This window comes from Ambystoma mexicanum, chromosome 9 (genome assembly GCF_040938575.1).
Source record: "Ambystoma mexicanum isolate Mex_15411 chromosome 9, UKY_AmexF1_1, whole genome shotgun sequence".
NCBI classification, from domain to species: Eukaryota; Metazoa; Chordata; class Amphibia; order Caudata; family Ambystomatidae; genus Ambystoma; species Ambystoma mexicanum.
The window spans coordinates 965,486,094-965,500,378 of NC_090931.1; the positions used below are offsets into that span (position 1 = coordinate 965,486,094).

General features: G+C 42.8%; 1 protein-coding gene across 1 annotated transcript in view; it reads left to right on the plus strand.

Annotated features, from left to right (window-relative positions):
• MYO3B (myosin IIIB) overlaps positions 1 to 14,285 on the plus strand; it is a 3,387,754-nt gene that overhangs the window by 434,643 nt on the left and 2,938,826 nt on the right. The window contains exon 6 of the mRNA XM_069616181.1: positions 13,334 to 13,410. Coding sequence (XP_069472282.1) covers positions 13,334 to 13,410 — 77 coding nt within the window. The remainder of the gene's footprint in view (positions 1 to 13,333; positions 13,411 to 14,285) is intronic.

Here is a 14,285-nt window from a genome sequence, read left to right on the forward strand (position 1 = left end):
CCTTCCCACAGCTACCTCCACCTCTTTAGGGCTAGACGCTTCTCCAGGCAGAAGTGGGGGGTAGATCTCGCTCCTCTGCAGATGCCTCGCTCTGGAATGGCCCCCCTGCCCCTCTCAAACTTTAGCAGATCACCTGATGTACCGGAAGCAGCTCAAACTTTTCCTTTTCTCTGCTTTTGCTCTGTCCCTCCCCTGCTGACCTAACTGACCTAGCTGTCTGCTGTACCGACTGGTTGCTTGGCTACCCTCAGAGTCTCACTGAGTTCAGGCTCTTTCTTGATCAGTCACCCTTGCACTGCCTCTGGCCTACCATGCACTTGGGGGCTGTAACTGTAACCCTACAGTCCCTTGTTCTCCTTGCACTACCCAGAGCCGCACTGCCCTGGCTGCACTTACTCAGAGCATTATTGCCCTGTTTTCTCCTCCCTTCCTCCTTGCACTAACTCCCTCCCTTTCCCCTTGCATTTCTCATTCTCGCACTTGCACGATCTGAATGACACAAGGCCTAGTAAGATCATTTGTCTTGTCCTCCCTCTATCTTCCCTCCCTTGCTTGTCGCGCCTAGAAACACATGTGTACAGGCATGTTATACTAGACTTATATCATATATTATTTTATTAGATGCCCAAAAAAATATACAATGCCGCAGTAAGAAACGGCTAGACTGGCAGCACCCAAATGCCAGTCTAGCCAGTTAATTACACTTAGCAGGACTGCTTTATCAGAAATGTGCAGCAAAAAAAGTCATATCAAACTGAGGAATAACTAGACTGGCTGCATCAAAATGCCTCTCTAGCCACTAATACAACATATCCTGCCTGGTTAACCTGGACATGGACAACCATTATGATTTATCACACAATCTCACCCCCCACATATCCCCTCTCCCTCTCATGCCCTACCACAACCTCCAAAATCAGTTCCTTTGCCCAGAATAACCTTCACGTCCCTATTACTTGTCCCAGAGCTTACGTTTGAGGCTCCTTGCCTCATAGGTAAGTACTGGTAAGAAGAAGAGTGGGATTAGGAGTAATGAAGATACATGTAGCTAAGTCAGGCATTTCCTCTGTGTACCTCTACCTCATCCCAGTACTTGTGTATGAGGCATAATGCCTCATACACAAGTACAGGGACGAGGAAAATAGGGCTAGGAGTAATGACAATTACCAATATGTAATTAAGGCATTAAACACAAGTATGGGCTTAACAATATTGAGTTGACTGGGCTTCAGCACTCACCCCCAGACATTTTGGGCTATGTTGACTCAACCTGGCTGACCTTCAGAGCAGTTGCCAGACAGAACAGGACACAGATTTTATACAGAACCTGAGTTTCGCTGTTAATAATGGCCGAGCAATTACTAACATAAAGCATTTCACTGTTAGTACCTGCATTCAAATGCCAATTTTTTTAGCCATTTTAAATTGTGATGTGGGTTTAGTACTTTCATGCCAGGGAAATGATTGGAAGGGTAGAAAGGGAACAGGAGACCGTTCATTCACACAGCAGTTCATAAGTGGGTGCTTTCACACTTAAAGGAGAGAGTAAACTGCTTGTAACATTGAAGCTGCACTAGAATAGTCTCATTAAAACGCGTAAATAAGTTAGATGCCCACACACACATAAGTTTGCCAGTCCCCCACCACCCGTAAAGTTAGAGCCTCTCCCAACATAGAAGGATTAGCCCCCCAAAATATAGGTTTTGTTGTGCCCTTGAACATAAGCACACACACCATTCACCATATACATGCACGCACACCCAACCATCCAAACATTTAAGTGTGCACTCTTTCACTGTGCAGGCACACATACCCAGGCACCCACCCATTCATTTGTGTACACCCTTTCACAATACACTCGCACACACATATCATGGGGTTGAAGGGAGCCCTATTACTTCAAAAAGAAATTGTTTCTTTTTGAAATCACTGACTTCATAAAGAAATTATTTACGTTAAGGACTGAACCAAAACGGAAATCATTTCTTTATGAAGGCAGAGTGTCTTCAAAAATAAACTATTTCTTTTTGAAGTCATGGGGCTCCCCCAGCCCATGACATGAAGGCCTCCACCCGGGGGTCTTCCATCTCATGTGGTGGGGGGAGCCCCCAGACTTAAAAAAGAAAGTTTCTTTTTGGAGTCACTGTGCCCTCATAAAGACATTATTTCTCTTACAGAAATAATGTCTTTATGTAGGCAGTGATTTCAAAAAGATTTTTTTTTAAAAAATGTGAAAAAATATTTTTTTTCATTTTGTTATCTCCAAGTGGGGCCCTTTCCCAGGACATGTGCTAGCGGGGCCCCCCGCACTACAGGGGTTGCGGGGGCCCCTGTAACACAAGTGGATTTCTGGGCAATTAATCCCATATGTGCAGGTGGTATTTGTACTCCAATTCCTGTATCAATCACAGTAATTCCTCTTGGTTCAAGTCGAATTTCCTCCCTTGCATGCAAATCCCCCCCAGCAGACTCGGGAGTGGCACAATAAGGGGCCAACACACCAGGGGATACTTCACAATACATAAGAGTTTCAATGGCTCAATTTGGTTTAATTTGTAAGGCTGGTGTTAACATGCACATTAATGGGGTGTCACTGTTCGCAATGGGACAGTTATTCAAAATCTGAACAGCTTCAAATATATGTTCTCCCCAACCTTTCAACGTACCATCCCCTATTTTGCACAACTGTTCTTTCAATAAACCATTCATTCTCTTAATCAATCCAGATGCTTCTGGGTGATAAGGGACATGAAAAATCAATTCAATTCCCTTTTCTTGACAATAATCCAGGACCATTTTCTCTTTTGAAGTGGGACCCGTTATCACTTTGAATTTGCAAAGGGATACCATAGTATACAGGCACTTGGTCCAATAATGTAATTGTATTCAATTGTGTGGCTCTTTTACATGGCAAAACCATCAGGTAGCCGGAATATGTGTCCACAATAGTGCACGCATATTGACATCCCTTATTAGTGGGCATAGGACCAATATAATCAATCTGCCAAATCTGTCTGGGTTATTTACCATGTTTCAATGTACCATGAATTATGTGTGGAATAGATCGATGTTTCTGATGTTGACACGTAGGACATTGCAAGATCATGGTTTTTACAATTTCTAACGGGATGCTGATTGCCCTGTCTTGTGCCCATTTGATAGTAGCCTTCTCTCCAAGATGTCAATTTCTTTGGTGGGTCAATTTGGCAATTCCCTACAAATCATCCTCCTCAGCCCTCGCGTCCATGACTTCAATCTTTGCATGTTTGTCTGCAACAGAATTGTACCAACGTTCTAATGAGTCAGTTGCACAATGTGCATCAACGTGATATACAGTCACAGTAGTATGCATCAGCATCTCTGCAATTTCTTGCCATACTTCCTTTCCCCACACCTCCTTAGCATGAATTTTCCATCCATTCTTTTTCCAAGTTGGCAGCCATACTACCAGCCCATTTGCAACAGACCATGAATCAGTATAAATATGACAATTTCCAGGCGCTTTCTGCTTTAACGCCTGATACACAGCACATAGGTCTGCAAATTGGCTACTCTTCCCTTTCCCTGAGGTGGTGAGCACTTTTTTCAGTTTTGGATTGTACGCCACCACCTTCCAATATTGTTCAATTCCTACATTTTTGGCTGTGCCAACAGTAAACCATGCATGTTCAACTTGTTCACTTGATAATTCTCCATATGGGATCCCCCATTTAACTGGAGATTCCTCAACAATCATCTCCCCCTCTGGTTCAATGTATATCAGCGGGACACCCGCCACTTGCTCATGTAATTTCGCCACGCCACTCTTACTGGGCTTGGCACAAACCTGAATAGACCATTTCCATTTAATAACACTAGCTTCTTGTGCATGACCAATTCTGTGTGTCTTTGGGGAACTCGGTACCCATTGCATAATTGGTATTTCAGGTCTGATCACTATATCGTGGCCTACCGTCATTTGTTCAGTATCTATGAGCGCTGAGTAGCATGCTAGTAATGGTTTCTCAAAGGGGGTATAACTGTCACCCGCATCGGGCAGGTTTCTACTCCAAAATCCCAAAGGCACTCGTTTTCTGTCCCGTTTCTGCCATAAGATCAAATTGGCATAGGCATCCTGTGTGGACACATTTAACTCCACCTCACCATCCCGTACCGGCCACAATTCAAGCACTTTTTGAATGGTGTCTTTCGCTAATTGGAATGCTCTTTCTTGTTCCTCACCCCATTAGAAATTAAAGTTTTACGAGTAACTCTGTAAAGGGGTGCCAAAATCTACCCCAGATGTGGAATGTGCTGCCTACAAAATTGGAACAGCGCTATAAACAGTTGTGCTTGTTTTTTGGTCTTTGGAGTCAAAAACTCGAGGATCTTCTGTTTCGCTTTCGGCACCATCTCACAGTGCCCATTGTGCCACTGTATCCCCAGGAAACTCAGTCTCTGCCGGACCTTGTGTTTTAGCATCATCGATTTCCCATCCCTCTTTGCGTAATCCTTCTCTAATGAGATCCAAGTGTAACTGCACACTCTGTTCATTTTTACCTTGAATCAATATGTCATCCTGTTTGCATGGAATTTTCTCCAAGTGTTCCGCCACCAGCCGGTGACAGATCCTTGGACTATGCATGTAGTCCATTGGCAAACGATTGAACCTGTACTGCTCCCATTCCACGGAATTGCAAACTGCTCTTGGCATTCAACCGCAATCAGTACGGTGAAGAAGGCGTTAGCCAAATCTAACACCGCGTACAAAGTACCCTCAAATTTCTGTACATTTTTAAAGAAATTTACTGCATCCGGTACTAGTGGAGGAGTGCATTTATTCAACTCGCGATAATCAATTGTTCTTCTGAAGCTACCGTCTGGTTTTTTGACGGGCCAGATCGGACTGTTCCAAGCCGTGGTTACGGAACTTAACACGCCTGCTTCAAAATACCCTTTGATGGTTTCAGAAATTTCTCTTGTCCCCCGGGAGTCTGATATTGTTTCATAGACACTACTTTCGTGGCTATCGGAACCTGCACTGGGGGCATTCTCAATTTTCCAACAACTACTGGTGTACAAGTAAATACATTCACCCCAAATTGGTAAATCTTACCCCCTAATCCGAGTTTCAATCCTTCCAAAATATCAAATCCAATAATATATTCAGTAAGGGGAAAAATTAATACTTGATATGTGTCTCTTTTTAATTGACCAATTTTCATTTCAATTTCTGTTTGGACTGCCGAGTTTTTCTTTACCTACCAATCCCGTAATCATAGCATGTTTTCCTTTTAAATCTGGAAGGGTTTCCATGTATCAAAGAGGCCTACGCCCCGGTATCAATTAAGTCTTGAACCTCCTGTTTATTTCCCAAATACCAAAACATTTTCACTTTTACATGAGGTTGTCTGTCCACCTTAACATGGGCTGTCGTTACCAGAGTTTGACCCTCATCCTATTTTTTTTAGAGTGTGTGTACTTGGATTCTCTTTCCACCATCGCACTAACCATTTTTCTTGAATCAGCATAAGTCGTCTGGGAAGGCACCGATTTGTCGGAAGACTCATCGTCTCCACCCTCTGGAGATGATCCAACAGGATACACCTCCTTCTTTGGCTATGTACATCATGTTGTTTCACTTGTTTGTAACGCTCCTTTCCATCTAGACCTCGTTTTTTATATAACAAGTACATTTTTCACGTTTCAAATCCATCAATATCCTCTTGTGGCACACCATCTTTCAATAAAGCCAGGAACATATCCTTTCTAGACACACGAGAATCTCGGCTATCAAACCTTCTGCCAGGAGTATGTTTTTCATTTCGCCCCTCCCTCTCCCTAGATCGTTCCTCTGGTTTGTCCCATTCTACAAGATCCGCAAGTTGTCTAATTGCATCAACCACTTCATCAGTTATCTTACCCATCATACCCACCAATAGGGTCATTATGACATTTTTATACGCAGGAGGGGCTGTTTGAACTAGGGTGCTTCTAGCAGAAACTAACAGGTTTACCATCCCCATATGCTCCAGAGTTTCCAGATGAATGGCCTCCTTCATAGAATGTTTACTAGCCCTTTGAATAGCTTCTTTCAATGTGTACCATTTCTTATCAGTCGGCCAATCCGACGTAATGAGGTATTTATGATTACATCCCTGCGCTGCTAACTGCAGAAGAGGCATTTGTCCTTCCTCACCATTACCATCATGACGAGGACCTGCTCGCACGGTCTCCTGTATTCGAACATCATGTGACAAGGGCAGAAACCTAGCAGAATCTGTTGCATCTACCAAGATACTCGCCACCCCTCCATCTAATAGTCTAACCATCGAAGCTGGCAAAGATTCACCAGCCCTCGGTCTCAATCGGTTAATTATTTCACTGACATCCTGTTGTGAATAATCCTCAAGTGCTGTCATGTCCACCACACCTCCTCCCAGATTTGTCGGATGACAACCCATCTTTTTGCGTATTACGTGTTTAACTGTCACCTCTTTACATGCTGGTTCTGGCTTGGATACAAGGTCCGGTTCGGAACCACTATCGGTAGTAGTACTATCGAACACATCACCATCCCACTGATCAGGGTACTAATCTAAACCTGCGGAAGCAATCACAGTTGCTACCTTACGAGAATTAACCCTTCTTCTTCTCTTCCGATACTTATAGCGAGCCACCCTTACCGTGGACTGTTCAGCTACCGCTTGGTATTTATCTGCCTTATCATGATATTATTTCATTTGGAGCTACTGCATTGCCACAATTTGTTTTTCAGCAGCCAGTTCCTTTTCCAATTTTTGAGCACTCGCTTGTAATTCTACATTCACTTGATGCATTTCTCAAAAAGCATGCAACAGAATCCAACCCCTTCTCCCAAGAGCCAAACCTTCTTTTCCCATCTCCACAGAGACTTTCTGTAGGCATTTTGTCTTTTAGGCTGGACTCACTTCTCCTATACTCGTATCCCAGGTCTCACTCAATCCTGCTCCACATGCCCAAGTTTGTGCAATTTTATCATATGGGCCCTTTGTCCACCCTGAGATAGTCACCTCTGGACATTCTCCACCCGCGGAACTACCTTTTTTCCTAAATAGGGAACTCATCGTATTAAATGGATGTTTCACTTCCCTATCGTCAATACCTCAACACCTACACACACACATATATATATATATATATATATATACACTAAAAAAAAACTTTGTTAGAGGGACGTTATGGTTAAGTTGCACTACTAAAAACCTGTGAAATTCACTCAAAAAACTTCATAAACGTGACATTTGGTTCAAAGTACAATCGATAACCCCTGAAATTCGACAGTATGGTAGGCTAAGCAACCATAACTGCCTGCACCACTGTGCACTGCTAACACTAACACCCAGGACATCAAAGATGATATCACAAATGTCATTGATGACATCACTGATGACATCACATGTGTAGCCCCTTCGTTTTTGTTCACTGCCATATCTAGGCCAGGTGGGTTTATTTGCTGACAGTCGGAAACTTAACTTTCAAAAGGTATTACATTTATAAATGTTGCTATTTTCACATGTTCTTACACTACTTTCCTTAGAATTTAATCGCATTGTTTGATGTACATATATAGGGGAAGAAGCAGGCCTGAAACACAGCAATCATTTTTGTGCATGAATCAAATCATGTAGATTATACACAGTTGCTAATGATACTGCCTCTTGTTTGCTTACTTTACTCTCCATATAAGCCCCATATTTGTATGCATTGTGATCTATTTATGTTGTGTGTATTAGTAGAAATATGTAGTAAGTGATGCATTATTAGCTACTTAGTACATGTCTCACAGACCAGAAAAGTGTGATACAGAAACATTCACCTTTTTATTATACAACTTTGGAAAGTACAAACTTAGCACCTCTGTGGTGTATGCTGCAGCCAATACCTACATTTCTGTATGAGTAGGTTCCTGTACTAGAAAGAAACACTGCAATGGAATTTTCTTTAGAACACTACATTATGTGATGAAGTATGTACTTTATTACACATGCCCCGATAATCCCTGATATTTTTTTGCTAAAATTACATTCACAACCCCTCGTCTGAAAAGTAAATGCACATGTGATGTCATCAGTGATGCCATTAATGACATTTGTGATGTCATCTTTGATGTCCTGGGTGCTAGTGTTAGCAGTGCACAGTGGTGCGGGCAGTTATGGTTGGTTAGCCTACCATAACTGTCAAATTTCAGGGGTTTTTCGATTGTACTTTGAACCATAATGTCACGTTTATAACGTTTTTTTAGTGAATTTCACAGGTTTTCAGTAGAGCAACTTAACCATACCGTCCCTTTTGCAAAGTTTTTTTTGGTAAAGATGATCGGTTTATAGTAGTGCTACGTAACCATAATATAAAGCAACTTCTGACTTATTTAAATACCTTGCAGAGAATACCACTTGAAAACATGCTGCTGTACAGCACGGTAATGTGTCCCAGAATCGGTAAACACTTAACAGTAAGATGTTTGTGTCATGGACAATGTGGAAACAGATTTTATATTGATGTAGGAACGTCCACCTGCAACATTTGCCTTGCACAGCGCCAACACGTATTGGTAGTCGGCCATTAACAATGTAGTACACATTACATACTTTTAGCAAAAGTTTTAGTTATCTGAAAATGACATCAGGTAAGGCCATCCCTCCTCCTGCAGCACTACTGTAATGAAGGAGCATGTCAAACACTGTCCCAACCTTAGAAATAATAAACGAAATGCACAATATTTTTTCACCGGCCACCCACTCCCCCATATCACTGTTTGATGCGTATTTCCTCATTTCCGTTCGCAAAAGGCCTTATTAGCTATCCTACCAAAAAAGAAAGCCACCCGTTAACCAACTAAATGTTGCGTTAAGAACCACCTTTCACAGTGTAGGAAAAAGCAAAAGTACGAGCCGAGACGCAGAACCTGTGCATAAACATACAGCAATTACAAAACAAAATCCTTTTTCAAGATGGCGACCATAGAAAGGGAAAGCGGTTGTTACATACATTGCCCCTCTTCGCTTTCCATGACAGCCACCAAAAATCAACAGTACGTACCATGACGCATAACCTGTAAATAAACATACAGTGACGTATAATGTGGTACCTCACATTTCGAAATGATACACAGGATTTAAAAAAAAACTGTAACATTTTAGCATTTGTAAAGTACTTTTATTTAACAAACAACTGTCAGAGACCAACAGACTAATTCCATTTCCAAATAAATTGTAGCAATGGTTCTAAGGCCGACATTGAAAATGTTCATGGTGAGACACACGCAATTATTTTCGCATACACAAAGTATGCGTTTCTGTTAAAGCACCCGCTTTGTTTGCACAGGTATTTCCAAGACGGCGCCATGACCGTTGCCTTACACTACCATAAATGATGTGACGTCACTTCTAATAGCTAGTTCAGCGTAGGGGCCTGGCCAGGTAGGGACAGAGGGGGCCTGGCCTGTCATCCCATAACATTATAATGGACAGGCAGCCGGTCACATGCAGTTGCACCTGGCGTTGAAAGAAGCCGTCACTTGACATCTGGAAACCATGGCACGCACAGTACGGCAAAATGTAGCTAGGCGGAAAACGCAAGAGAAAATCTGTATCAATACACAACCTTTAGGAAAAAATTCCAAAACAGACACAAAGATTGTGGAAAGTAGTACACTAATGAAAGAGGGCAAACGTGACATTTTAAAGAAATATTAGCGTTGACCATGGGACACCCTACAAACGCCGAGAAACAGCAGTCGGCGTAAGGGTTAAAAAAAGGCCAACTACACAGTAAGATGGTAATTCAAGTATGAAGGCAGCATGAATGTACACGCAAGAAAAAATTACATGTCTTAATGTTACACAAGACCAAAAGAACGTGCAAACTGATACACAAAGCTATGTGGGCAAGCATAACATTTGAAAGAAAAAGAAATAACGGTCAACAATTGTGACTCTAGTCACAGCCTGCAAACGCGAACAATGTACACTCTGTTATTGGAGGAAAAGTACAACTGCGCAAAAAGATAATACTTCAGTTACATTGTCACAATTAGTGTTTGGTAATATAAAATTAAAACGCGGGTCGGTGTAGAGTCGTCAAAATTAAACTTACATCATCTTGACAGGCTCCATTATTTTTGTCAACGTCAGACAGCAAAGTGTTTGCATCAAAGAATCTTTGTGAACTGATATTTCATGTTCCTTACAAACGTTTTTAAACCATAACCTTATCAAATAGTATTTTTTTCCAAGCTTTCATGCCCTGTGTAGCTTTTGAAGTTTCCCTTTCGCTCAAGGTCAAAAAATAATAGCCCCTATGGATTGACTTGGATGCGTGGGCCTTCTGAGCTTGCAACCAAAAAAGCAAATCAACTGACCTTCACTCAGAAGGCAAATACATTCTCACTTTGCAACAACATATGAGCATCCAATCATGAGAACCGCTACTCCCATACGCCTCGAAAACCACTGTTTCCATCAAACACTCCAGGTGGCCGCCTCAGATTTCAAAACATAGGACACCAGTCCGACTTCAATATTAATCTGAAAACATTGTAACACAGACGCAGGCATTGGTCGCCGTACATTGAGCACCAACTTCCACTTTACCGTATGAATTTGGTGGCAAGAAAACGCCACTTTTTGGGTTTGCGCGGCCACATTCCATTCCAACCTAAGTAAAGCTCACCTTCGGAAACAGTATTTCATAATTATAACAAGTGCATTGGTGTTTTGTTTTGTATGTGTTACCGGCGACGTCCGTGTACTCCAAAACATGAACAAAAGATGGCGGAGGCCGCGAAGAAATCTGACGCACTTCACCCTGTTCCACAACCAATCAGTGAAAGCGCCACATGCCCGCGGACATGATGCTACGGATTAGCCAATTGATTTCTTGCCCACGGAGCGAACAGGGAAGTGTGACCGCGATGCGGACATAGATATCACTAATTTTTCCATACCTACTTTTGATTGTTTTAAAGAAAACTACTGGACAGATTTTGAGCAAATTTACAAAAGCACGCTTTTGGGACTAAGCCGTTGCTCCTGCCGCAAATCTGGTGAAAATCCATCCAGCGGTTTGGGCTGTAGGCGTGCGCAAAGTTTTTTCCCCCATTCAGTCTATGGGAAAAAGACGTTTTGGGACCCCCCCCCCCTATAACTTTTCCCCTCCTGGACCAAAAATCACCAAACTTTGCAAAATTCAGAGTGACCCATATACTTTTCTTGCAAAGTTTGGTGAGGATTCCTCCAGGGGGAGCGAAGTTATAAGCCACCCAAAAAGTGCTCTTCCTATGGAAACGGCACCTTAACCATAACTACATGGCCACTGATGTGGCCGTGTAATTCATTATTTTTTCTTTCAATGCGAAGGGTGAAAAGAAAAAAAAAATTGCTGTTCCGAGTCAAACATTTTAACTTCAATTTATTAGCAGGATCCTTTGGCATCAATGTCAGCACAAAGACCCTGCGCACAGCGCCAAATGTTTTGCTTTTGCTTGGCCACGTGAGGAGAACACTTACACTTAACGTTTCTCCGACCCTCTGGCAAAACCAGTTATTGGACTCTTGATTCACACAAGCTTTGTATATATGAACTTGGCATATATAAACAAACATACACTTGGATATGGAGAAGTATAGATATAAATGGCATCACTGTTAGCAAGGCAGCAGAAGAGACCCTTCATCTTGGCCACTACGACACTGCTTATTGCCTTAGGAGGTAGGTGAAGAGATCACTCGTGCTAACAGGGTCTGAGGCGGAGCGTCCTCCCTCTCAGCAAGACTTCATCATCCGAGAGTCCGAATTCTAGCTAACTTTGCCACGCAATGCCCTCTCCTTTATGGGGGCATATCCCTGCCCTTCTCAGTTGTGTCTGCCCTCGGCTCGGAGAGCAGATCACAAGTCGAAGGGACAGAGGGTGTAAAAAACCAGTCAGAAGTGGAAGAACCCAGCGCCCTCTCCTCGCATTCATTCCCAGAACCCCTTATCATGCACCTGCAGGACGCTCCGACTCTCTCCCCGTATTCATCCTTCAGTGGACAATACAATAATTACTCTCCACATTAAGTCCACTCAGAAATAATATTTATGTAGCTATGTGACCTTGCTCTGCTTTCGCTACTGAAATGCTCATTTTTTGCCGGAGGCCCGCAGAGACGAAGGCTTTATCAACATAATGGGGGATGAGTGTCCAAAATGGCTGCGCACCAACGCCATGTTGTTCTAGCTCGCATTTCGCACAAGCATTACACCATAGTCTCTTCATCCCTCTGCTTTGTGCAAATAGAGTACAAGTCCCCATTCCCTGTCCTTGCCCAGCCGTCCAGCAGCAAATATGGTACTGCTGAGGGTCAAGGAGGAACAATATCTCGTAAGGATAGCTTGGGGGCAACGCACTCCCTTTGGAAGCAAGATGACACGGAACACAGGTTTGATTCCCCTGGTTCGCGCTTAGAAACATTTGGGTGTTAAGCACATTATAAATAACCACTTATAATGCTCTCACCCTTACCTTCTCAGGGACCTCTTATTCACTCCTACAAAGGGAAGGGTGGGGGACAAGGGTAGGGACAACACAACAGAAAGTAAACCCATCTCTGCAGAGCTGCCCTTGCTTTCTGCCTGTGGTGCTCCTACTCTGACCCAGTGATCGCAAAGATAACACCAGAGTTAGAAGAGCAGTACCAGGGGTACCAGGTGTTGACAAACCCCTACATTATATCCCAGTGGAGTATGGCGGGGGTCATTGAGAAGTTTACTGCCGCGGAACCTATGAACTTAATCTCTGCCTCCAGCACCTTCAACTCCTGTTTGATCGAATCGAACAGTGAGAACTGCAAAGAGCCTACTGGGCTACCTGTAGACACAACAGTGAGTCCATCTAGTGAATAGGATTCTTAGGCTCCAAGACAGCGCCTATTACCCAGTGGTAGACACCAGAAGCACTTTAAGATCATGTAATATTTTATATTGTGGGGACAGATGAGGCTGCTTATAGACCTATGTTGTGTGTTGCACTGACCACCTCAGCAGATGTAAGGAAAGAGGGCAGTGCACAGACTTTCCTTCATGAGGCCAGCAGGAGAGCTTGTATTCTATCCCACTTCCCAAGCCCTTATTCAAAACTCATGTACAGATTAAGCTTGTTGATGTTATAGTCAGTAAAGATGTTGGTCCAAAAACGATGGTCTTGCTAAGCGGGAGTCAGATTCTGCTCTTTGTAAATAAAGCTATGTAGCTTTAAGGTATGTTTATTTAAGAGGGAATATTGATTATGTGCATGTCTTTGAAGGCCTATAATATTTCTTTTGTTTTCTTTCAGGAGTCTCGGCACAACTTACTAGTGCCCGTTTACGCCGCAACACTTCTGTTGGTACACCCTTTTGGATGGCACCTGAGGTGGGTAAACGTTGCCTCTGTTTATGTAAGGTTTTCTTTCATTTATCGAAAACCGCTTAAGAATTGCAAGGACGCACATGTCTGGCGTTATACATAACAGATTCGAAACAGAACAAGTGCGTGAAATGTGGTTGATGGGCACATATAAAAGCGTGTTGGGTAAGCGCATTTGGCATATAGTTACATACTACATCAAGTTAGAAAAGAGCCACTATGTGCTGTAACCAACTGGTTGTCATCATATGCAGTGGAGGAGTGCCCTATAGTGCCATATCAACGAATAAGAATCCATAACTAACTCAGACATGCTGTTAACAATGGTACCTGTTAAGCAGGGGAAATACATTTGGCCAAACCCTGACTCGCCCAGGTTTTGTGCTAACTCAGGGTTCAGTGAATCCCACCAACTTTTCCTAAGTTCAGGGGTGATTTAAAGTTTACAAATAAAATAAAAAAGCCATGTGGGGTGAAGCAGCCACTCTCCGACAGGGCATCCCACAGGGCAGTGAAATTTTCCTTTTTTTTTTTTTAAAGAAAAAATCCTATCTGGGCCTACTTTTCCTGGCATCAGCATTGATCAGGGCTCAGTCAACTGCACAGTTGTGTAGGTAAACATAGAAAAAAGATGATGGTGCAGTTTCCTGTTTGATATGGTAATGTGGGGGAGTTGGTCTTCCTGCAAAGGGTGGGCCACAGGGATTTTGAGGGCCGGGTACAGAATTATTCAGTTATCTTTTCAGATAATTCACCCAGATGTACTGGGTTCACAACACTTGGGCATCTGAAAGATAATTCAGATTGTCCTAGTGTCCCATATTGTACAGTAAGGCTGACCAGACCACGATTGATGGTAATTTGATGACTACAAAGGAAGA